The 25659-nt window shown below is 41.1% G+C and overlaps 1 protein-coding gene across 5 annotated transcripts in view; it reads left to right on the forward strand.

The window, feature by feature from the left end:
• Window positions 1-22282, forward strand: part of IL15RA (interleukin 15 receptor subunit alpha) — a 36892-nt gene extending 14610 nt beyond the window's left edge. The window contains exons 2-8 of one of the 5 annotated variants that reach the window (XM_037143549.2): window positions 7513-7707; window positions 9236-9328; window positions 9594-9734; window positions 11252-11431; window positions 12067-12099; window positions 19666-19744; window positions 21519-22282. In XM_037143549.2, the coding sequence (XP_036999444.2) occupies window positions 7513-7707; window positions 9236-9328; window positions 9594-9734; window positions 11252-11431; window positions 12067-12099; window positions 19666-19744; window positions 21519-21627 (830 nt within the window). In that variant the 3' untranslated portion in view covers window positions 21628-22282. Of the gene's footprint in view, window positions 1-7512; window positions 7708-9235; window positions 9329-9593; window positions 9735-11251; window positions 11432-11547; window positions 11744-12066; window positions 12100-19665; window positions 19745-21518 lie in introns of those variants that run through there. The other 4 variants (XM_037143551.2, XM_037143550.2, XM_037143554.2 and 1 more) reach the window with 4 other exon arrangements.
• The last annotated feature ends 3377 nt before the right edge of the window (window positions 22283-25659 follow it).

A 25659-nucleotide genomic window follows, 5' to 3' on the forward strand; every position in this document is an offset into this window, starting at 1 on the left:
ATAAGAACCATATGATCAGAGTTCCAGAAAGGGGTAATAGAAACAACAAAGAAGAGATGGTAGTCAAGGAGATAATGGCTGAGTATCGTCCAGAACTGGTCAAAGCCACCAAGACACAAAAGATCAAATTGGGAAAACATCACCAAGCAAGATAAAGAAACCCATACCAAGAACCACTGTAATGAATCTGTAGGACACCAAAGACAAACAGAAGATCTTAAGTATCCAGAGAGAGATGGGCAGGGTAAGGGAGAGTAATGGAAGAAAAATGGGGACAACTCTAATTGAACAACAATAAAATGTGAAAAAATAAAAAATAGAATTAATATATGATCCAGAAATTGCACTCTGTGTATTTACCCAAAAGATTTGAAAGTAGGGTTTCAAAGAGATATTTGTGCACCCATGTTCATAGCAGTATTATTCCCAATAGCTAAAATGTAGAAGCAAGCCATTCATCAACAGGTGAATGGATAGCCAAAGTGTGGTATATACAGACAATGGAATATTGTTCAGTCTTAAAAAGGAAGGAGATTTTGCAATATGCTATGATATATTTTATGCTAAGGAAATTATGCTAAGTGGAAATAAGGTTTGAGCAAGGTGTCTTTGCAATCCTAAAGGGACTGGTCTTGTAGGTAACTGTGTGTGTGGTGTTTTGGGTAACATAGAGGATCTTAGACTCTCCTTCCTGAGGGTTTGGAATTGCACGTAGCAGGGGCCACCTCAGCATGGCAAGTCCTCCAAAAACTGAGAGCTTGACTCTGTGATCTCACAAGTTCTTCCAGGTCCACGGCCATGACACTATCAGCTCTAAAGAGCAGAGTCAGTGTATGAAAGGAAATGGCCAAGGGAGGAAAATCCAGTTAAGTACATTCCTACCAGTAGAATCCAGTCTGTGTCTAGCCTTTTCCATTAGGGACATCATGTCTCATGTTCTCTGGAATCATTGATTTGTGGCTGGATAGAGACTGTCCAGGCAGCAATAACATAATATTACCTGAGAGGTCCAAAGATCCAAGGTCAATTCCAGTTCCCTCAGAAGGAAGGAACATTTTATCATAGAGCAGAGTCTAGCATTTTTATGGAACTACCCTTTCTGGTCTACCATCAAATTTCTAGAATTGAGTTTTGTGATTATTCGTCCCCACTCTATCCTACAACCTCTAAGTGTTTTCCCAGATGTGTTAACATACAGGAAAGAGAATCAGATGCAGAGTTAAGATTTTGGTAGTTTGAAGCTAAAACCATGGTACAACCAAGGTAAACACACACACACACACACACAGCAAGTGTGAGAGAGAGAGATTTGAGATGGAAAAGGGATAATTAGATCCAATTAAAAAGTATTACAAAATAAATTGAGAAGAGTACATCAAGAGTAACATGTAAAAGAAACCCTCACTGACAGAATTGATGCCATTAACTAAGGAAGGTATGAACAAACAGCTATCCCTGAGTCCTACTGCCTCAAGAGCTCTGGAAGGAGGACCCAGCACTCTGTGTTTTAACAAGCCATGCAGGAGGTTCTGATGCATGCTCACATTAGAGGGCCCAAGATGAAGACAAAGGTAGCTGCAAAGTTCATGTAGCAGAGCAAGGACTCCAGTATGGCAATGGTGAATGCACACAGCGAACCAAATGCCAAAAGTAGAAAGAGTGGAAACACCACTATTGGTTGCCGGAAATGAAAAAAAAAAAAGGAACTCTAAAAGGCCTGAATACAGACAAGAAAAGAGGAAAAGTTAGCACTATGAAAACCACAATTAAGGAAGTTAAAGAAAATTTTCCTGATGGAAAATAATCTTGGCCTGAATTTTCAAGGGCTCTTAAAGTTTCCTTTGAGAGGAATCCTAAAAAAAAAAAAAAGGCCCCACTCATCAAGTGGTTTTATTTGGATGCTAACCTTGCTTATTTTTTAACTTATTTATTCAGTTATAATTTCAAATTTATAATTAAGTTGCAAGAATAGCACAAGGACCTTCTGAATACCCCTTTACCCTGTTCCACTTTGCCCTATTTACTTTATTATTCCCCCCTCTACCCATGTGCATTTTTTTCTAAAAGCATTTATAAGTAATTTAGAGACATTATGTCCCTTTATGCCAAAATACTTCAGTATATATATATTTCCTAAGAGCAACACTCCCCTACATACCTTCCTAAAATACAAGATAATTACAGAACAATTATTAAGATCGGGAAATTTTAGCTAATACTCAGTCCATATTTAAATTCTATCAATTGTCCCAGTGATGTGCTTTTTAGATACTTTCTCCTTAATTCTGGATCTAATCCAGGGCCATTAGTTTTCATGTCCCTTTAACCTCTTTCAGTCTGGAATATTCCCTCTGCCTTTCTTTATCTTTCTTGATCTTAAATACGAGCAAACTATTTTTAGAATGTCTCTCAATTTAGGTTCATCAGGTGTTTCCTCCTGGTTAGATTTTGGGGAAAAATACCACAGATGTGATTGATGCTGTGTCTTTCTCGGTGAGTTAGATCGGGAGGCAGATGGCACTGATTTATCTCAACATTGGTAATGTTAACTTTGACCTACTGTCAGAAGGGCTTTCTCTTGTTCCTTAATAATAAATTTAATAGTTTATATTAGTACAAACTTATGGAATTTTATTTTTTTCCATAATTCATTATTATCTTGTTTTAGTACTCAAATAGCCCAGATTTGGTGAGGAAGAGGGGGTTCAACCCGGCCCTATATCCATTTGACATGTTTCCATCATTCTTTGAGCACTTCCTTACTTTCTGGTGCAAGATATTCCATGCTCACCTTGTGCTTTCCATGTCCTAACCCTGGAATCAGGCTTTTCTCCAAGGACCCATGGTTTCTTTTTGCACAGACCAAAACCTGAGTACCAAGTATGTTTGCTGCTAGTATGTCATCACTGCTAGGCACTGTCAGAGGACAGAGCTAGCACATACACACACAGCTACATACTTGCATGCACACACTCACATGGACATACACAGATACATGTACTCACATGGGTATGCACACAAACTAATTACATACTGATACCTCCAACTTCAATTCTATTTCAACACCATAGAGTGTGGGGGGGCTCTGCCCAGATGAGAATAAGTCTACCAAGATGTGATCTGCTTGGGTAGTAAAGGTGGCCAATCTCTCAAAGGAAAAAGGCCAGGAACTTTTTCTTCAGTGGGCTTTTATTGGGTTCAGTTTGCACAGGAATACAGGTAAAATTCAGCAATCATTGTCAGGCAGTAAAGATCAAAGAATAGATAGCATACAGAGAATTACAAGGGCTTATTCTGAGTCAGGGACTGTTAGCTAAAGGGCAACAAAACTTTGGGAAACAAAATTCATTTCCTGCTCAGACCCTTATCAGAAAATTGAGAGCATTCTTAGCAAAGCAGGTTTCACAGGATTTTATGTATTCTTTCTTAAGCCTGGTCACCTGCCCTTTCCAGCACAGGGCTGCACTGCCTTCCGGCATCGTTTCAGACTTAAGTCAGGCAGAGGAAGTAAGGCAACCAAGAGATTAGAAGACTTCTTGCAGATAGAGTGAGGACTCAGGCTATGTCAAAGCTGAGGGGCAAGGGTCCATCACCCCCTTTTTCTATAGCCCCGCAAGTCCTTCCCTGTGGGGCCCCTTTGTGACCCCATGCCTGTCTTAGGTTGTCCCTCCCTTGAGGAATCTTACCCGTCAGTGGCTAACCAGTCACCAGCCTGGGGCCAAGCAGGATAAAGTGAAATGGGCAGAGGCAGTACCCCTACCAGGAAGATAAGCTTTATCTCCTTGGTGGCTTATGGTCCCAAGGCCTCTTACTCAGCCTTATCCATGGGGGAATACAGCTTCTGAAAACAGGTAGGGCAGTTTCTAACATCAGGGTACATTCTTCTCATCCTCTCCCCCTTTCTGTAGTTCTAAGTTCTTCCTCCAAACCCATTACTGGGTTTGACTGGTTTTGTTCCACTCATTGATGATGACTGGTTCCTTTTCAAGAAGAAAAGGAGAGATGACAGTGACTTAAAACCTTTGCCCTCAGATTTAACAGCAGAGATGGGCTTGGGAAGAACATCTACAGAAGCCGCAGACAATCACTATTTACTCAGGATCTGGGAAAGCTTGTTTTCCCTTATACAACAGTGGTTCTCAACTGTGTGCATAGAATGTTTCCTATGACTCCTTTCCTGCCTGGTGTGTAAAATTCATTGTTGCTACAACTGAATAAACCTGCAGCTACAACAACGTTTGGCAGAAGGGATGTTGAGCTGAGAGGGGTACTACCTTCTTTGAATCTAAGGTCAAGAGTAGTAAGTCAAGCCATCCCACAAAAAGACTGCATATTTATGGGAAGCTATAAAACTCTGGGCTCTTAGATTCACAGCACTGTCCTACCCACCTGAGAATGAGCTCTGAGGGATGAGCATGTGATTCATACGTTAGCACTGATCATTCATACGTTAGCACTGTGATTCATACGTTAGCATACGTTAGCTACTGAAGGCTACAGTAGCCTTCTACTGTAGCAGCGATACTTTAAAGCTCTTGTTGACATGGTTGCCATTACCTTGACTTTTTAAATGCCCTCAAGTGACAGGCCACATATGTTTTATTTCAAAATGAGCTACAAACACTCAGAGCTGAAGACCACTGTCCTAAATGGAGAAGACTATTTCAACACTTAGAAGACTTAACACAATTTGCTGACAAAAATCTACAATTTAAAAATAACACAGAAAACAGTGAAGACTGAAAAAAGGCAACCAAAGAGAGATTAAAAAGTTCAGAACATTATTTAAAATTAAAATCAGTTGGAAAATTGAACTTGAGGACTATCTGTAAAATAACCATGTCTTGGAAGGGATTCGGGCAAGTAAGGTACAACCCACAGGCCAGAAGGAACAGAGAGGGGATGGTAAATGAAGTAAACTAGCAGCTCATTTCTTCTTTCTAATAACTTTGTTCATAGAAGTGAGGGGGAAATTTTTTTTCAGACATTAGTAAGGTAAAATGATTATTTTATAATTTCATTGAAAAGAAAATGAAAATGTTCGAGTCCACTATAGAAGCCACATAAATGAAAAGAGAACATTGAGACTATCAGCATGGAGTGACAAAGAATGACACAGATTTTATATATATATAGCAAATAAGAACAAAAATCAATAATCCACTTTCTCGTGAGATTAGGAGGCCCAAGTGAAGCCTGGAGTGACTGACTCCCTGGGCTGTCATAGTTCGGGTGGGCTCAGGTGTGAGGTATGCAGAAACCTTGGTGGCAGAGCCTGAGGAGGAGGACTTCCTGAAGCAGGTAGAGAGGTCTGACAACTGACCCACGGGGTTACCTGTCTGGAGCCCGTCAGGCACTTGACAGTAGATTGTCCTAACACGCTGAATTCTAAGATGGCTCCCTCTGATTCTGATATCTGGAGAGGCCTGCCTGACCAGTAGGACGTGGTGTAAGGGGTCCAGGAGACTATGATCCTGGGAGTCAGGTGAATAAGTATCCTGGTGATTCTGGCAGTCATTCTCTGACATCCAAACCTAGCCATCAGCTGAAGAGCGTGGAAATCCAGGAACTGCTCTCTGGAGGGAAAGGTGTGCAAAACCAGGGCAGAGGGTCAGGGTCTTCTTCCAGAAAGGTAGGGTTTCTAGGCAGAGACAGGCAAATCCACAGGAAGCAGGTGAGAAGAAAGGAAAAAGCTGTTATTTAGTCAAAGCTGACCCAGATCCTGCCTGTCCAAAAGAAGGTTCTAGCTGCTGGAAGGCAGGTACAGATTTATTGGAGTAAATCAAACAAGATTGGCTTATTTGAAGAATACCAAAAGAAATCAGCATCACCTGAACACCTAGGTAAAGATCAGAGACATTTTCCAGGATGCATGTAGATTTGCATTCCAGAATCCAGAATCCTCACCACGACATTCAGAGTTGCAGAAGGTGATCAAACTTTCCAGACTCTGTAACCCTCTAGGCCTAGCACACAGTCTAATTCAGATAGATGGCCAAGCTCACCTTATTCATTTGGGAGTTAGGCTATTCATAGCCCTCTCCAGTAGCTAAATCATCAGACTTTCAGCTAACTAGCCATTAGACCGGCTCTGGGCTTATCCTGAAGATCTACTGAGCACCTGTCCGTGGAGCAGTGCCCCAAAATGAAATGAATGGACATGACTGAGCGAACCCCAGGACACCGATTTTAGCCATTAAGTTTCAAACCAAGAAAATCTTGGGTTCTAAATCTTGCTCAATTATGTCAATTTCTAATTGGGAGGAAGGAGAAATTTTTAACACAGTTTTACAGCAGTTTATACTAGGTGCATGATAAATAATGCCAATTTTGCAGAATGAAAAAAGTTAATTTTTCTTTTTTGCAAGTTTTATTACATAACGTAGAAAAACATCTGAAGTACTCCTGCAACTCATTAATTCATTAAATGTCTTTAACACTTATGTTGGATGCTTTTATGTGGGAAAGGAATTTTTTCAAGGATGAAAAAATATCAACAGGCCATAAATAATTAACAGCAACAAAAAGTCAGTAATAAATACGGCACCCTCAAAATGGAAGTGGCCAACATTTCAGTCTAAGGCAAATATCCTCAGACACTAACTTGTAAAACTCCTCATTTCCACAGAACAGAACTAGAGTCCCATTGCCAGGATTTTTAGCTGAAGTTTTGGAGTCAGAGTTTAATTCCAGCTTTCACAAAGTAGAGCCATCTGGGGAAACTCATCTTGCCTCTTTTACTAGGTCAGACTTAAGTTGAGGAAGAGAGTTCATCCGTTCATTATTTGAACAACTATTTCTTGAGCACCTGCTCCTGCCAAGCACTGCAGTAGGCTCAGAGAATACAATGTTGACAAAACAGACATGACCCCTATCCTCCCTGGCTTGCAGTGCAGATGGTGAGACATATATTCATTACATCACCTCAATATCTTAAAAGCAACCATAAAACAACTACATGGGGAAATAACACAGAACTATGTGACCTAACTGACTGTGGGGGTGAGGGAAGACTTTCCTGAGGAAGGACGGCAGATGGCCAGCTAGGAGTGGGCTGAGAGGAGGATGGGAGGCCTAGTGACTGGCATGGGGGGACCAAAGGCTCATGTGGCCAGAGAAGAGTAGCTAGTGAGCAGGCAGGGCCAGTTCTGGCAGATTCTGGAAAACTTAAGTATTTTAATTTTTATTCTAAGAGCAAGGGAAAGTCAGGTAAGAGTGAGGCCATGAGATACACATTTCTGAAGATGATGCTGGCTGCCTGGAGGATACTGGTGTTTCTTTAGGCAAGAGAGCTCAGAGGCTTGGTGTGGATGAGGAGAGAAGAGAAAGACAGAGATGGATACCTTTTAGAGAGACTGAGGTTGGGGACGCGTGGGAAGTGGAGGGTGAGGCAAAGGAGGTTTTCATTGATAACGCCTCTCTCTCTAGCTATGCTGGATGGCAGGGTTTCTGGGAGGCTTCTGAACAGGCTGAAATGTGTTTATCTCTCCCCTCATATCTGTACTTTTGCAGGTGCCACGTGCTCTACCCCCATATCTGTTGAACATGCAAACATCCAGGTCAAGAGTTACAATGAGAACTCCAGGGAACGGTACATTTGTAACTTTGGTTTCAAGCGTAAAGCTGGGACATCCAGCCTGACTAAGTGCCTGCGTAACGAGGATACAAACATTACCCAGTGGACAATTCCAAGTCTCAAGTGCATCAGTAAGTAGCCATCCCTGCCCTATCCATCCCCTCCACACTTGCCAAGGGCACACAGACAGTAGTGCAGCAATATGGGTCACTAAGTGAGCCCATCTGAGAGGCCAAGAGATTTGTGTTGAGGCTGAAGGCTAAATAAACCAGGGGGCCTCTGAACACCTCCTGGAGGTGAAATACATGGGCTTTGGTGGGGAGAAGGGGGCTCACACAATTCTGGGGTCAGATCTTGGCTCTGCCACTTACTTAAATCTATGAGACCTTGGGCAAGGGCCTTAACACCTTGGCACTCTAGGTTTCTCATCTAAAAAATGGGCCTGATGTCAATATTGTGGCTTGTAGGAGAATTAAGTGAAACCTGGTAAATATTAACTATTATTACCATCGATGGTTTAAGATTATGGTAGCAAGAATTTGGTTACGGACAAGGGTGTGTGCTCAAGCATGCTTGCTTCCCAGAGAACTTTTCCAATTTCTCCCTAGGAAAGAGCCTGCAGGAAAATGATTGCCATTCTTCTCCATGGGTATCTACCCCAGGAGACTGGGGAGACACATAGGGCACAGATTCCCTTTACTCAGTCACCCAAGTCTGAGTCAGTGCTCCAGAGAAAATGGGAGGGAAAGCTGCCAGAATCAATTTTTTAAAACCATCTCCAACTGAATAACCATGCCAGAAGGAGCTGAATAATCTTGCTGTGGAAGCCAAATTGTGCCATGTCCGGAAATACTAATCCCTTTACTCTAGAAAAATAAAGATGAACCCACAGTCTTCCAAGAGAATTCTGATTTAACATTTATTGCTCACTTGGTATATGTCCAACAGCGAGCTAGATACTTTCTCATATAACATTTGTGAAAATTTTCATCCTTTCTGTGGGGGGAGCTGACCAGAGGAGGTTGTTCCATAGCAAACTCATTCTGTGGAAGGACTCCTTGGAGAGTCAGATTTCCTCACTGAATTCATAGTGTTTAGAACACCTGGCGGCCCTTCCTGGTCTCTTTGTGTTACTGTCAAAGGCAGGGCAAGGAGGAAGCCTCCTCCTCTATGCAAAAGACTGACAGACCCTTTCCCTGGACTATCTTTTCAAGGATGCTTAAATATATACCCTTGGAAGATGGAGATAGCATCTCCATCTCCTTCTCCTTCTGGGAAAAAGGCAGACATGGTGATGCCATTAATAAAAGACTCAGATCCCCTGAGCTCAGACTTCCTCTGCCGTGATGCAGCCTGCTGGATGTATCTGTTTAGGTCTAAACATGTTGCCCCTGGGGTGCCTGGGGATGAGGGAATTGATGCAGACATGCTGGTGTACCTGCTGCCTGCTGTGTTTGCAGCCTGTGTTTGTATTTGCATGAGAACTGCAGGTTGGGAAACACTGAGTGTAGTTTATTTCTTATGCTTCTGATCTAGCCTAGGAAGCCAGAGATATCTATTTTAAATACATACACCTATTTTTTATTTAAATCCAGTTCTGAAGCCACCCCAGGTTCCACCCTCAAGAGCTTAAATGCCCTGTGGTTGTCCTCTCTCTAGGAGACCCCTCCCTGACTCGCCCAAGGCCACCCTCCACAGTAGCTCCGGCAGGGGTGACCCCAGAGCCAGACAGCCCCTCCCCTTCTGGAAAAGGTAGGAATGTTGGAAATCTTTTAAGGACTTTTATTCTCTTTTAACACTCAGGTGCCCACACAGCCCTCAGATTCATGGACCACTGCTGGAGTTCCACTATGAATTTATGTAATAGGAAACATTTTATTAAAGTCAAGAACAAAAACTTAACTTTAGCTTCATTTTCCATTTTAAATCAAAGGTGCTTGATATCCAGGTTTTATATGTGCATGATTAATAAGGTTTGAAATCCACTCTTACTACATCAGATCTAACTTAATTGTAGACTGCTACCCTCGTCAAAACTGGGGAGGGCCTGGGATGTTGCCTGCCTCACGTGCTAGCCCCCCACAGTTCCAGGGGTACTGGCAGAAGATGCGACACTGCTGCATCAGAGACTTGTTGTGGCCATCACTTTCTAAACTAGGTAAATGTTGAATCGCTGTGTTGTGCACCTGAAATTAATACTGTACGTCAATTATAAATAATTTATTTTAAATCAACAACAGAAAACAGTGCATGAGTTCTGGTCCTACGAGGGGCTCTGTAAGGGTTAATAAAGAAAGAAATGGCTCTCAGAAATATGAGAGACCCCCGCGGAATTGCCTCCCAACAATCCCGAACATCAGCAAATTAACTATGATGGCTCTACTGTAGAAGCATTGCACAGAGCTGCCAGTGTCCCAGATTTCCACTGAGTCTTAACCAATCATCAATCCCAATTTCCTCAGCACAGTCCCAATGTTAAGAAAATTCAAAATCTTGGGTGCTAAATGTCATTGGGACAATGTGCCCCGTATCCTATGATACCCTCACTTTACACTTAACTCTTGACCGTTTGTGTCCCATTATCCAGGTTGTGGCTTTTCCTGGCCCTTGTCTTCTCCCCTCCAGGCACAGCCATCCTGTCCTGCTTGACATGCCTTCCCGAGGGCACTGGTTCCTAAACTTGGCTGTCCACTGAGATCACCTTGGAACTCTGGAGAGCCATCTGGGAATCAGAATTCTAGAGGCTCTGCAGGTGATTCTTAGGTAGCCAAGGCAGAAAACCAGTGCTAAAGGGAGGGTAGAGGGCCAGAGAAAGTTCCCTCCTGGTTAGTTGGTTACAAACAGAAGGAAGAGGTTGAGGTACTGGCTATATTTAAGTTCAGGGTAATTCTAAAGCTCCTTTGATCAGAGTCACATCTGATTAACCCAATTGATAAGAATAATTAAGTGGCCTCTTCTTGTCCTGCCTTCGTGTGCCAAACACTTGATCAGATGAAACTGCATGGTTGAAATCTCAGGTGTGAGGGTGTCATCTTTGATGCGGAGTGACACGGCAATGGGAACTTGGATGAGATGGCTCTGGGGGAACTCCATCTGCAAAGTACCTGGTGCGCTTGCAGCCTGGGAAGTATGAGGAAGTGAAAAAGGACTACAAGGCATGATAACTTCTCACAGCATCTGTGGCTGGAAGCGCATGGGAAAGTGGCCCAAACAGTGTGGTCAAACAGCCAAAGATGCTGAGATTGGGGCAAAGCCAGACATTCTTCAGATACACTCTATAGTTGAGATGACCTGATATCAGGCTTCCCCTTATTTAGAAGTTTTGTGAAAACATGTGTAAAAGAATCTAAAACCTGCATCCCAGATGTCTCTGGCAAATACTGTATCACTTGTTTTCTTGAGCTCAATCTCCACTAGTAAACAAGCCTGGCTCTACTCTAATCTTTGAGATAGTTAACTAACGTGCACTATGATATATCACTATAAATTCTCTAGCATTCTCAAAAGTCTGTGGTCATTAAGGGATTTTCATAAAGAGCCATGGAAGATGTGCTAGGGGAGGCCTGGCCCAGGGTGGGCTCAGTTACAACAGGTATTAAGTTCACTCGGTTCTGGAGCCGAGAAAGTGACTATTACTAAACATTGGTGTTCCCCATGTGTTGCACCTTCCTACAGAGCCAGCTTTCACCACAATGGCCACAAAGCCAGGTACTACACCGGGCTCCAGGCTGATGACACCAAAACCTCCTTCTGCAGAAACCACAGAGATCACTGGGAATGAGCCCTCCCAAGACCAATCTCAAACAACAGCAAAGGCCTTAGAACACACTCTCTCTGCCTCTGAGGAGAAGCCAGGTTAGCATTGGCTTTGCATGCTTTAGGAGTGGTCAGCTCTTTGCCTGCATGATATTATACCACCCAAATCAGGACAACTTAGCAACCCTCTGCCACCTGCTTTCTGTTTGCTACAGCCTTCTTGCTCTGGTCTCTATTTTTTGTGCTTCATCCTGGCTCAGTCTGGTGAAAAAAGAAAGTCCATCTCCCATGTGTGACAAAGCTCACTGTATTAACCTGATTTGCCAAGAATCTGAATAATATCTGCCTCCTTGCATTATGGGAGGACAGAGGAAGCTTTCCACCATCTGGAGTCACAATCTACAGGATGGAGGAGCTCTCGGTAATTTGTATCTTTTGTAAGGGCATATCTGATCCTATTTTTTTTTCATTAAAATTTTTTATTGTTGTTCAATTACAATTACCCCTATTCCCCCCCATTACTTGTAAGGGCATATCTGATTCATAAGTGTGGCCCAGCATCTAAAATAAATAATTACCTTGCTTGTTTTTTGCTAAGATGAGTTTGGCTTTGCCAGCCATGAATTTCTCATGGCTTTAAAATGGGAACCAAATTGTCCAGAATTTCTCCTGCTTAATGAGCACAGTGCCTTTAGGACTACATTCATAACTGAGCTGCAATCTCTTCTCTGCAGGTGCATATGCGTACAGTTCCACGGCCGTCACTGGTAAGTACCTTTGTCATGGCAGTGCTGATGCTCAGAGGACCGCGGTCCCAGGAAGCTGGACAGCCCTGCTTTGTGCCTGCTCTCCCTGCATGATCCCTGCTAGCATTTCCTTTCACTCTCCAAAGTGTCTCAGTTTAGAGACTAAGTTACATGATCCCCCTATTTATGGAATTCTTTATTTGACATCACTCTCTTTATCTTGGTACCTTCCCATTGTCAGGCTCCTGATGTGGAAACCAGAAAGTGGACACATCATGAAAAGGGCCTATTCGGCAATTCAGTTCTGCTAAGCAGGGCCAGATTTCTGTCCAGAATTATTAGGAACCACAAATGAGTGTTGGCTTCATTGAGAGGCTGTCCTGCCGACACGTAGGTTGCACTAGTCTCCCAGAGTGCCAGCACAACGTACGTACAGCCAGACTGTTCAGATTTCTCAGGCTACAAGGCTTCTTTTTACAGAAGACAATAGACCAGTAAGGCTAGGAGAGAGAGAATGTCTCAGGAAATATAAGTGGGAAAGTTGAAAAGTGTTACCAAGAATGAAAGAAAAAGATAAAAGGAGGAGAAGAGAGCTCAGAGAAGAGAGGATAGGAAAAGAGAAACAGAAGCAAAAAGAGAGAAATGCAAGTAGTAAGAAAGGATCTAATACTTTTGTCTGACAGGTTTTCAGGTGAACCAAAAAAACTACTAATTCACATGGGCAAAAATGATTTTTTTTCTGATTTCCAAGTTTTCCTGCTAGAAAAGGACTCATATTTTTGTGCTTACATTTTATCTGCACTAGTGTCATCTGGGAAATGATCACATGGTTTTGGTCATTTCAGCAGTTAGTTGATTAAAATAGCTTTTGAAAAAAGGCAAGACATTTTAGAAAGGCTCCTTGTATTTTCATAGGGAAACTATGGTGTTTAATAACAAGGACGTGGAAACAAGAATTTGTTTATCATTTAAGAGGAGACCAATAAATAAAGAAGCCTAGCTAATTTTTCTTTTTGTGTCACATTCTACATTAACCTTTCTACAGTTTTAAAATTCTTATTCATTTTTTAAAATTGGTAATATATGCACATGGTTTAAATATTTTTAATTACAAAAAGATATATATAGTAAAAAGTAAGCCCTATGTCTAAAAATCCCCTTGCTGGAAGGAAGAAAATCCCATTCCCAGATTTCTGTGGGCCTTTTCAGAGAAAGTCAGGATGTAACCACACACAGAGGATGAATAATGCTGGCCAGTTAGGTACGTTATTGTCACTGTTATTTCACTTGGTAGTATATCTTGGAGATCCTTCTATATCAACACATAAAACCATGTTATGCTTTTTAATAGCTTCAAAATATTCTATAGCATGAATTTATTCAGCCAAACCTTATTTGGACATGTGATTGCTTACATTCTTTGGCTATGTTACAAACAATGATGTGTTGGAAAACCTTGTATTGTTCTGCATATGTGCAAGTATAGCTATAGGATAAAATCCTACATATAAAATTTGGGGGCCATATTTTCTATATAGATTTTCAAACTACTTTATTGGGCTATAAATCTAGAATATATTTTTTCCTAATTTGTATCTTTCACTGGGTTAAACTATGGGAAAGTCACTCCTAAATTCTGAAATGTAATATAATAAACATTAACTAAACATGTACAATAGACAAAGATACCTATGTGCAAGGAACTGTTAAAATACAGAGATTTAAAAGAAAAAATAGCTTTAAACCTTTCATATTATATGAATAAGAATGTCTTCTTTCAGGCCCCTTAAAATATAAAGATAGCATGTTAACAATTACAGGACAGAGCAAGTAATTTCAGCAAGGAGACGAAAACTAGATATATTTCATTTGTACTATTTGAGTTTCATCTCCTAAGAAGGTATATGCTAAAATGAATAGCATGCTTATTTTCTAAATAAGATAATACATTCAAAGTATGTCACATACAATTGCAGGCACCTGAGACCTAAGAATATGCCCAGGACAGTTACCAGCGACAGATGTACTCACTGGTGCCCTAGGCATCAGTGGGTGTTGCTATTTCTACATGAATAAGCAATCAGTTGAGTTCACCTTTGTAAGGAAATATAAATGATGCTTTACTATAGTGGTCGCCTAGTCAATGTTCACTTAACATTTTAATCAGCCCATTGATACTACCAATACCATAACTTTTTTAAAAATTAGTTTATAAAAGATATCGCAACTTTTAAAGTTGCTATTTTTAGTTCTATAGAAAATGGTAAGTAGTAGATGCTGAATAAATATTGAAAAAATGCACAAATTGGTAAGTGAATTTGAGGGCTTTAACCTTTAAATAAATATTAAAGTGTGACTCATCATTTCATTGTCTTAAATATCTACTGCCTCCCTTGGCAGCCCTTTTCATCCGTATCTTTATTCAATAATTCCAGTATCTGGTCTCTGATTCTTGACTACGGTATTCTTGAAGGGTCTCAATTGTAAAATAAAAGGTCAAAACTGTTACCTATAACAGGGTCCACATAGCCATAGTAATTTAGTACACTGGGAGTAGGGGTTCACTTTCCTGAATGCATTACAGCTATAGTCTGGCACATCTGAAATAAGCTCGCTGTGCTCAGTCTGCTCCGTCTTCCGCAGGAGCTACGTCTCTGTTGTTCATCTGTTCAGTCAATGTAAACTGAGATCCTATTTTGTGCCAGATACTGTCCTAAACTGCAATGAAATGCAGACTTCTCATTAAAAACTAAATAGCACTTAATTTTTGAAAACATTTAAAAAAATTTTTAAAGGAAAAGTTTTTTCCTTTTTATTGAATTTATTGGGGTGACTCATTAACAAAATTACAGGTATCAGGTGCACAGTCCCACAACACGTCATCTGTATGCTGTGTGTTCACCTCCCCAAGTCAAGTGTAAATAGTACTTGAAATGTGCATACTTCCACATATGGAATGTTAATGATTTAATTCAATCAATTAAATATTGGTTATCTACTCTGACCCCAACACTTAAAATGTTCTCAGTATAGTAAGAGATAGGAAAGAAACTAGGAAAAGTGACCAGGCATAATGGATTGACATTCTTATTCAAAATTGCCCTCATCAAATACAAACACACAAGGATCCTGGGCACAGCAACATCAGAAATGGGTACTATTCCCTGAATGACCTAGTTTGCAGGTACTGCTAAGGAATTGCAATTCCCCGTATATTCACAAAGGACCTTTCATCATCCACGTGGAATAGTGGCCACTGGCTATCTAGGCCGCCTCGCAGCCTCAGACCCAACGTGCACAGTAGGTTGAACTCGAGGCAGCAGCACTGACCTTCCTGGCCTCCCCGTGCAATAATCCATTTTCCTCCTCCCTCTCCCAGAGTCTAATCCTCCTCTCAGTCCTCCATCTCACCAAATCTCTTTCACTTCCTTTTCTATAACCCGTGTACCACTCCTCAACCCCGAGGAAACACAAAAGGGTGGAGAACTGTGGCAGATGATATTTTAGTCCATTGTTTCAGTGATTCTGGTTTCAATTTCTCTACTAAACTCGTCTGTTCTAACTCAGGAAGACGCCAAGCATTTGAGTTTAGTTCACTAAATTCAAACTGCTTTGTTTGGATCACTGGCTCAGGAGACCTCTTCTCACTTGAGTTTGAGTCTGCAGTTTTTATTCTCGCTGAAAGGAAATGGGAAGAAGCATTGTGAAATACAACTATTGTTTACATTGAGTTGCCTTTTCCAATAAGTCTCTCTATAAACAGTAAATGCACGCCAAGCTGATTAGTCAGTCAGTGTGAAGAAATAGCTTACCATAGTCTGCAATATGTTTGCTAATAACACAGTTCTGACTTTTACTCCTATTGATGAGTAATATGAAGTTTGAAAACTCAAAACATCTGTCACCAATTTCCCACGTTTTCTGTTCCTTCTTTTGAAACAAGTTCTCTATGCTTACTTTTACTGCAAATAGTTTGGAAGACGTGTAAAGTTGTAAAGTTTTGCCCAAATTTCTGAGGGAAAAATAAATGTGCACGTTGTATATGGGTATTACTAATTCTGCATTATATAAATGTTTTTAATTCCTTTATTTATGCTGATGCATTAAAAGTGTAACTTTAAAAAGCCATAATGATATCTGTATGCAAAACAATACCCTGGAATACAATTTGGTTTCTAAATATAAATAAATAAATAATTGAATTAAAAAATTGAAATAAAAGATTTTTTTCCTGAAAGTGTGGGCCAAAATGTAGGTGTGCATCATATATGGCAAAATATGGTCCTTCCCATGTCCTTAGAATTCCTAAAAGCAGAATTAGAGAGTCAAAGGGGATGGTCTTCTCTAAAGCTTTTGTTATGCTGCCGAGTCCCCTTGAGAAAAACTGCATGCATTTACACTCCTGCCCTGGAGAGAAGCTGGGTATTGCCCCACATCTGTGTATTTAGCTGTTTTTCAAGAGGGTTGTATATTGAAGGCTGAGCCATGGGATATTCCTCTTGCCTACAAAGTTATGTTTTGGTTGAATAGGCACAGGTCCAAAAAGCTTAATAGTCTAGGAGACAGGAGTGACTCATGGTCCCCAATGAGACAGCCAGCTGTCCAGATGTTCAGGGCTTTCATCTTGCAAGTGGGGCAGCTAGGTGATTTTTGCAGGGAGATTTCATAACATTAAGACAAATTGGCTTGGAGCTTATTATTGACACAAGTGTTTTAAAAATAGTTATGCTTGCCCTGCCCACAGGATAAGCCTTTTGCTTCCACACAAAGATCCCACTGTTCAGATCTAATAAAGCATAAGCTGTCATTGCTGCTGGCCTTCCACCCTTAACTCCTTTCACCCCTTTGTACTGTTCCTTACAACTTAGTCCACATGTTTTGTTCCTTTTCTTAAACATGACCTTATTCTCCTCTCATCTCTAGGAGTTTTCTTATAACACTTCTTCTTTCTCCTTATCACCCTTTCTCTGTCATAAAAAGTAGCAAATAAATAAATAATGATAATGAAATTGGAAGACAAATGGCACTGTAAACTATCATTTCTATTTTTTCCCTTTGGTTCTAGCCTTTTATTTGCAGTTCATTCTTGATTTCATTTTATTATTTTTAAATATATTTTATTGATTTTGCTATTACAGTTGTCCCATTTTCCCCCCTTCACTCCCCTCCACCCTGCACTCCCCCACCCACACTCCTCGCCTTTAGTTCATGTCCATTTGCCTTACTTACAAGTTCTTTAGCTTCTACATTTCCTAACTATTCTTTCCCTCCCCCTGTCTATTTTCTACCTACCATTTATGCTACTTATTCCCTGTACATTTTCCCTCTCTCTCCTCCTCCCACTCCCCTGTTGCTAACCCTCCATGTGATCTTCATTTCTGTGGTTCTGTTCCTGTTCTAGTTGTTTGCTTAGTTTGTTTTCATTTTTGTTTTAGGTGTGGTTGTTAATAATTGTGAGTTTGCTGCCGTTCTACTATACATGTTTTTTATCTTCTTTTTCTTAGATAAGTCCTTTTAACATATTATATAATAAGGGCTTAGTGATGATGAACTCCTTGAACTTGGCCTTATCTGAGAAGTACTTATCTGCCCTTCCATTCTAAACAAAAGCTTTGCTGGATAGAGCAATCTTGGATGTAGGTCTTTGGATTTCATGACTTGGAATACTTCTTTCCAGCCCTTTCTTGCCTGCAAGGTCTCTTTTGAGAAATCCGCTGACAGTCTGATGGGAACTCCTTTGTAGGTGACTGTCCCCTTAGCTCTTGCTGCTTCGAGGATTCTCTCCTTCATTTTAATCTTGGCTAATGTAATTATAATGTGCCTTGATGTGTTTCTCCTTGGGTCCACCTTCTTTGGGACTCTGAGCTTCCTGGACTTCCTGGAAGTCTATTGCCTTTGCCAGATTGGGGAAGTTATCCTTTATTATTTGTTTAAATAACTTTACCACTTGTTGCTCTTCCCCTTTTCCTTCTGGTACCCCTATAATTCAGATGTTGGAATATTTGAAGATGTCCTGGAGGTTCCTAAGCCTCTCCTCATTTTTTTTAATTCTTGTTTCTTTATTCTTTTCCAATTGGATGTTTCTTTCTTCCTTCTGGTCCACATCATTGATTTGAGTCCCAGTTTCCTTCCTATCATTACTGATTCCCTGTACATTTTCCTTTATTCACTTAGTATAGCCTTCATTTTTTCATCTAATTTGCCACCAAATTCAACCAGTTCTGTGAGCATCCTGATCACCAGTGTTTTGAACTGTGCATCTGATAGGTTGGCTATCTCTTCGTCGATTAGTTGTACTTTTTTCAGAGCTTTTATCTGTTCTTTCATTTGGGCCATTTTTTTTTTTTTGTCTTGCCACACCTGTTATGTAGTGAGGGGTGGAGCCTTAGGTGTTCACCAGGGCAGGACAAGTCAGTCTCTGGATTGTGATGCTGTGTGTGGGGCAGGGGTCTGAGAGGGAACAATGGCACTTGGTCCACTCTCTGCCAGATTTCAGTCACTTCCCCCTCTTCCCCCAAGCCTATTGGGCCCTTCTGGTGCTGATTCCTGGGTGGGTGGGCTTGTGTACATTCTAGGACCCTGTGAGTCTCTCCAACAAACTCCCGTGAAGCTGATAGTTTCTCCCACCACTTCAACCCCCACAGGTGTTTTCAGTTGGTGTTTTGAGACTTTATTTCTCAGCACTGGGACCCTGGGTTGTGTGGTTTGTCTCGCTCCCCAGTTTCACCTGATTTATCTGCATATGAATGTGGGACCACCCAGTCCACCAGCTGCCTTGTGCACTAAGCCCCCCTCCATAACCCGCCGCCTTGCTGGGTCCACCAGATGCTGCCTGCATGCCCGGGGTCTGCCAGCCACCGCTTTGCTGCTACCCCTCTTCACCCTGGCTCCCTAACTCTGCCCCTCCTACCAGTTTGGATGAATGTGTCTATTTTAGCTCCTTGGTTGTCAGACTTCCATACAGTTCCATGTTCTGTCAGTACTGATTTTTTTTTTTGTTTCTAAATTGTTGTTGTCCTTATTTTGGTTGTGCGAGGAGGCACAGTGTGTCTACCTATACCTCCATCATGGGCGGAAGTCTCTGATCAAGCTATCATTTCAGGTTTCTGCAAAGCTGCAGAAGAGGGGGAAGTCATGTCAAAGGACAACCAAGAATGACCCTTGGCATGTCTGTTATTTTCCTGACTTTGGAGTTAGCAGCAAGCATTTCCTCTCACAAAGTGCTAGCCTCTCATCCTCATGTGTCCACTTCAGCTTCTGATCCCCTCCTGACTTACTCCTGTCCTTACCCATCGCCATGTCACTCAGCTCAGGAAGCATGAGGATTAGTAGCAGGGGACAGGGGATAAGATGAATGGGGACAGTTTGAACTGGCAGTGTCGGTGGGAAAGAAGTGAACTTTTTGCCCAAATGTAGAATAGGTTGGATTTCATAGACCTTAAGAAATGTTGACAATAGTAAGCTGGTTGGGGAGGTGTTTGGATCTCTCTTCAGGAACATAAATTGTAAAGAATTTTTAGATTCTTAAAAATGAATCTGCTACCTGAACTTTTAGCACGGTACCAGCTCAGTTCTATTCTTTTACAGTGGCAGTATCCATACCTGTCCTTGTGATTTGTGGAGTGTGTGTGGCATTTCTTCTAGTACGTCACTGCAAAAAATCCAGGTGAGTGGCACAGGAGAATCACACTTGATAAGATTCTTCTGTTCCTCCGAGAAGAGAGCTTCATTACCATGGCTCTGGCCCATTCCTGGCTAGAGATGCAGGCTCTCACTGTCATCACCCCCTTCTGTGTTGCCCAGAAGGAGTATTGGAGCTGAGGAGTCACTGAGCCAGTCCTAGAGATCCCTTCACTCTCCAAAGCAGGCCACTCATCAGAAATGGGGCCACCAGAACCTGGCTGATGACATGGGGCCAGTTTTACTGAGTGCCAACTTAGAAGGATGGGCTGTGTCAAATAGCCGATTTGATATACATGTGATTTGTATCAATTCTTATCATATAGTCATGAATATATTCTTCTTGAACACACATTAAATATGGATGTAACTTTTTATAAATATACTCCTTCATGTCAGCCTTACTTTTATTATATTTGTAATAATTGAAATTTGACATGTCAGCATTTGTGACCAGATTGTTTCTGCCACTTGCTGAATTTCAGATTTTACTACTTTTCTAGTCTTCAGTCATTTTCATCATTCTTTCATTAAAGCTTTAAATAATATATTAGCCTAATTTTATACTTCTATCAATCAGTAATCGGCATTTCATCACCCCATATGAATGTGGTGCTCTGGATCCTTCCTCAGCTTTACACAATGAATGGATATCAGATTTGTTGGAAATAAACTTTTAGTTACTAGTAAAAAAATTCTTTTCTAAATATCGTATCCATATAAAAACTATACCGCCCTTTGAGCCTAACTTTGAAAAAAAGGAACATTTCATGAAATGCTACTGTAAAGCCAAAATGAAAACATTGCAAAAAATTTATATAAATCTTCAAACTCTGGCAATACTATTGCAACCAACAAGAAGTGACATAAACCTCACAGTTTAGAAAGTAACAAACTAAAGATGATGTATTACTTGAACACTTGTCAAAACAACAAAAAAATGTTAAAATGTTGGCAAAATATGATTTTTAAAAGGATTTTTTAAATGTCATTATAATAATTTCCATATAAAATGCTGTATTTGCAGTTACACTCTTAAGAAATTGTAATGACTATATTCATTGACTATATTAAAAATATATACGCACACTATTTTAAAAGAATAATACATTAAAAGTATATTCTTTAAAAAATTGAAAATGTGGTATATATGGCCAATAAATATACTCTAAGAGGAAATATGAATATTTACAGACTGTGTTAGAGAAATATTCATAAATATATTTTTGAGAATTAGTTAATCTCCAAGAAGCTCAAAGTGTTTATTTTTAAATGTCCTAAAAAGTGCTTATCCACAGGAGGTGGATTCAATAGTCCAGGAAAGAAATCACTGACTCAGATACTCATGGCCTAAAAAACATGGCAGGAATATGGAATTAAAGTGTTATGCCTCCCCATCTCTTGGTTACTCAGAAACTGATCAGTGTAGTTGTTTGTTTAACTATTTAACAGTAAGTGCCAAAACATTACATCATTTTTATCAGGATTATCACCTGGGACTTGGCCGGGCTCCTAGTCTCTCTCCCCTAGTTCTCACTGTCTGAACTACCCCTTTTTAGCAGAGAGTTGGCAAAGTGAGGGGAGCTGCTCCAACAGGACTGGGAACTCTGGTGGGTGAGGAGATTAAAAATACCCAAATATGATTTAAATAGCATCTGCAAATGGAGTTTTCTCCATTTGAATGTTCAACAGGGACTATCTGTTTACTTCATTTGAGGGCAAGTCCTCTTTTTAAAACCTGTCTATTATCTGCTTTACAGGCAAAATTCCTGGACACCCAGTGTTCAAATGGAAAATATGGAAGATACGCCAATGACTGGGGGAACCGATGGCAGAGAGGAGGACGCAGAAAACCACCACACAGCCTAGGAAACCCCAGGGGCCAGCGCGGGGCCAGCAAGGGCTTGAGCAAGGGCACCGATTCTGCTCTGGCCAGAGGGAACCTAGAAAAGACTCAAGATGTTGGGCACCAGGGAAAAGCTGCGAGGATGCCAAAACGATTGGCTATCATTTATCAACTGTGCCTACCCTAGACACTGCCTGGATGAGTAAGTTCTCCAGGCTTAGCACAAAAAAACCGCATGCCAGGCCCTGCCTCAGATATAGGACCAAGTTACCAAAGTCTCAGCTTGAAGGCCTCAGGTCTTCCTATCAGGGCTTTTATTTCACTATGACATTTACTCAGGATAGCTTATCAGCTTGACTCTTTCTTCTGTCCCTCCTCTTGGCTTGCACTTTACAAAGAAAAGAAATATGCCTGAGGCTCTAAGTGAATTTAGGAGGCTCCTCTGGCTTGGGAAAAATCTATAAGGATTGGGCATCAGGTTTTCAGCTCCTAAAACTCTCCCCAGTTCGGTGCTCTGCATTTACTGAAAGGGAGGGAAGAGATATTGTGCCCAGTGAATCTTCCCGATTTAAGGATTCAGAAAGAAAACTGAACTCAGTGACATTTTCTGTATATATGCCTTTATATTTATATTCCCTTATCTATTACATCTACATATTATATGACCTCTATTTTGAAATTGTACCTTGTATAAACAAAATAAAATGTCTATTTTCAATTAAAAATGCAGTAAAAAAATCACTGAAAGAAATGGACACACACACATAAAACAAAACAAAACAAAAAAAAACAAGAGGATAAAGAACAGGAATGCGGAGTCCCAAGTGGTTGAGCTCAGCTTCTCTAAAAGGAGAAAAAAATATTGCCTAAAGCTGGATCAGATCACAGTTTTAGAGAATTTCTTGTGAGGTTTCCGTGTGAGAAGCCACAAGCAGCAGGTTTTGGCAGGTATGCCTGGTACAAACTTGCTCTTGTGCTGAATTGTTCTTCTTTTTCTTTCTTTGCTGTTTATAAAAAATTTTTTAATAAAATCATGGGCCTATTCCTACCTCCTCATTTTTTAAATGAGAAAATTGAGGCCCAGAGAAGCTGACTTGCCCAAGGCTCATGGCTCAATTAATGCCAGAGTTTGGATGGAATTTAGGATGGGGAGGGGGCGGGGTGGGGAGTAGTAGTCGCTGTCTGTAAACTGGCATCAGCTGCCCAATCACACAGCCAGGGGTAGCCAGGCAGCCGTCATAAGCATTTGTGAGGCAGGGCATAGCAATCAATTCATGATTGCTAGAAGCTCTCAAAGTGTCCTTTCTTCTTAACTTCTTTGTGTTGCCAATTTAGATGGTTTCATCAAAAGCAAAGGGTAGGAATTTAAATAACTGGTGCTGGGAATTTTAGAGCCATACCATTTTCACTGTGTACAAATATCTTTTTCAATGAGTAGAAAACTCACTACTAACACGTGAGCTGAGCCATTTTATTCACTATTGGCTTTAATTATTTCATTATTCTGAAGCTGCCTGATTTAAACTCTTTAGCTCCTTGCCCCTAACTTTCTAGGGCTGGATCCACTTTATTCTTTATAAGAAGTTTTAAGAGTTTGACCCTTGTTATTTGTAAAATTAATATGAGAGAAAACACAACTTACATAAAAATTGGGCAGATACTCAGTGGAATCAAATTTTGACAGGTGTCTATCAAGTGTAAGAGGGTCAAGTCACGGGGCTAGTACAGCGATTTGTGGTTTGAATTTATCACTGTTTTTGGAAAAGTGAGTGGTGTAATGATTTCTGGGGGCCCATTTTGGAGCTTTGAAATCACTGGTTCAGATCCATCACAGAAGCAGACCATGGGCCATCAGTCACCAATCAAGTTCAAGCTGAGTAAATTACATGACAAAAATGATATCTAGAAAATTATATCTAGACATGGAAGCAAGCAGGATAGGGTGGAGTTGAGGTTTGAAAGGACCTGGGAAGGGGGGGGGGGGACAAGTGGATAAATAAGTAAATAAACAAATCAGGATTTTTTTCTCCCAAAGACTTAAAGGGGTAAAATGAATTCTTTTTTACCAGGTGGTGTAGTTCTTCTAGGGAAATGTTTAAATAACTTTACAATGCCAAAACATAGTATGGCCCCAGAATTCATCCATCAAACAGTGATAAACATCTCAAAAGTAAGACTGTATCTTAATCTTTGAATTCTCAGAGACTGATTGGTGCCCTGAAGGTGATTAAGAAATGCTAGATCAGTAAATTAAAAGCTTCCTAAATGAAGTATGAAAAATTTTTCTGGGACAGGAAACCTGTTTTCAGGCAAAGCTACAAAGGAGGTGCTATTTGGGGGCATTCAGCCACTTTTCTTTGTGCATCCCACCTCCCCGTGCTTCTCTGACAGTTCCAAGCACTGCCTCAAGTTCTACATCTGTGTCCCCATTTTTACACACAAAGGGGTTTGCAAAATTGACTAGAGGGTTTAGCTTGGGAAGGTACAATGTGACCTGGAATTGAAGGACTGTACATGGTCAGCAATAAAAAGCTATGCTGAAAGGGAAGATAAACAAACAGTATATAGGGAGCTGAGGCACACTTTTTCTATTGCATCAGTGCCCCCTTCCCTAACGCTTACCCCTACCCCCTACCAGTAAGCTGCCTGCCAGAGCTCTCCAAGATCACCACTTTCCCATGCCACCTGCAAGCCTCAGATTCAGCCTATCTGGGAAGAGTCTTGCTAACTGACCTGTTGTGATGCTACTTGCTCTTGTTATCTGTTGCTGCTCAGCAAAACACCACTCTTTCTTATCTCCAGGCTGACTGGGCTCTGCCAGGCAGTTCTGTTTTATGTGCCATTAACTAAAGTCACTCATTTGTCTGCATTCAGTTAGAGGCCGGACTGAGCTTGAAGGTCTGAGAAGGCTTCACTCGCTTGTCTGGTACATCAGCACTTCTCTACGTGCCTCTCCACACGGCTAGTTTGGACTTCCTCACAGTATGGTGGCCTCGGGGCAATCAGACTGCTAACATGGTAACTGAAAGAAGAAACTGCCAGGCCCCTTACAGGATAGAGAAGGAAATGCCACGTATCGCTTCTGCTCATTTTATTGGCCTGGATATTTGCGGAGTATCTCATACCTAATGGGACTTGAGGTGAAGCATGGGTGTGACTTAATAAACAAAAGCAGGCAGGGAGGGTTCTATACAAGGCGACTGACACAGGCAAAGACAGATGGGAATGCAAGTGACGGGTTCAGAAAAGAAAGCAAGGCAGTTGGAATGACAAACTATTTGTAGGACTTTACAGACAAGGCAGGAATCTAATTGTGAAGAATCATGCTTCTGTTATAACCCCCTGGAATTATATATGACATTAGCTAGAGTTCCAGGAGAATTGCTCAGTAACTATCTGTGAAACAAAATTTTTTTAAGGAGCTTGAAGGATGAAGGTATTGCAGGGACTGAATACAATCAGTGGAACTATAGGGTCTCTCCCCAAGTCCCTGGCTATACCCAATGACCCCCCTCCTGGTAGGTGTCGCATGAAGTTGGATGGTTATCTAAATTTCACGGCTGTTTCATCGCTTCTCTGGGCAGAGAGCCAAAGCACTGATTATGAAACAAGCATGTAATCTTTAAAGTCCCCTTTGAGATGAATGCGATTCAGAGGATACCTGAGTTGCTCCAGGACCTAGTGGCACCAGAGTTGCATGTGGCTGATGGTGTCTTCAGCATGTTTCATGAAGCTTCAGAGGCTCCCAAAGCACCTTAGCGGTTACCTGGGGGGAGGGAGGAGCTTAGAAAGAATTCCAGTCCTGTCTAATTAGAGCAGTTTACACCCTTTAAACAGGGATAAAATTTTGCTTGAAGATTGTCACAGCTAAGAACATTCTGTTTTTAACAAATGTGGGTTGGTTTTTTTTTTTTTAAGAGTGTAGCTCCAAGTGTTTATAGGATAGGGTCTGGGTGTTGGGGACCGCTCTGACTGGTTTCAGGAATTGTAACCACCCCCCATGGCTAAGGATGAGTGAGCAACCTCTGGAATGCTGAGCCACAGAAGACAAGGCT

Source organism: Artibeus jamaicensis, unplaced genomic scaffold, assembly GCF_021234435.1.
Source record: "Artibeus jamaicensis isolate MK-2021 breed Jamaican fruit bat unplaced genomic scaffold, CSHL_Jam_final contig_426, whole genome shotgun sequence".
Taxonomy (NCBI): Eukaryota; Metazoa; Chordata; class Mammalia; order Chiroptera; family Phyllostomidae; genus Artibeus; species Artibeus jamaicensis.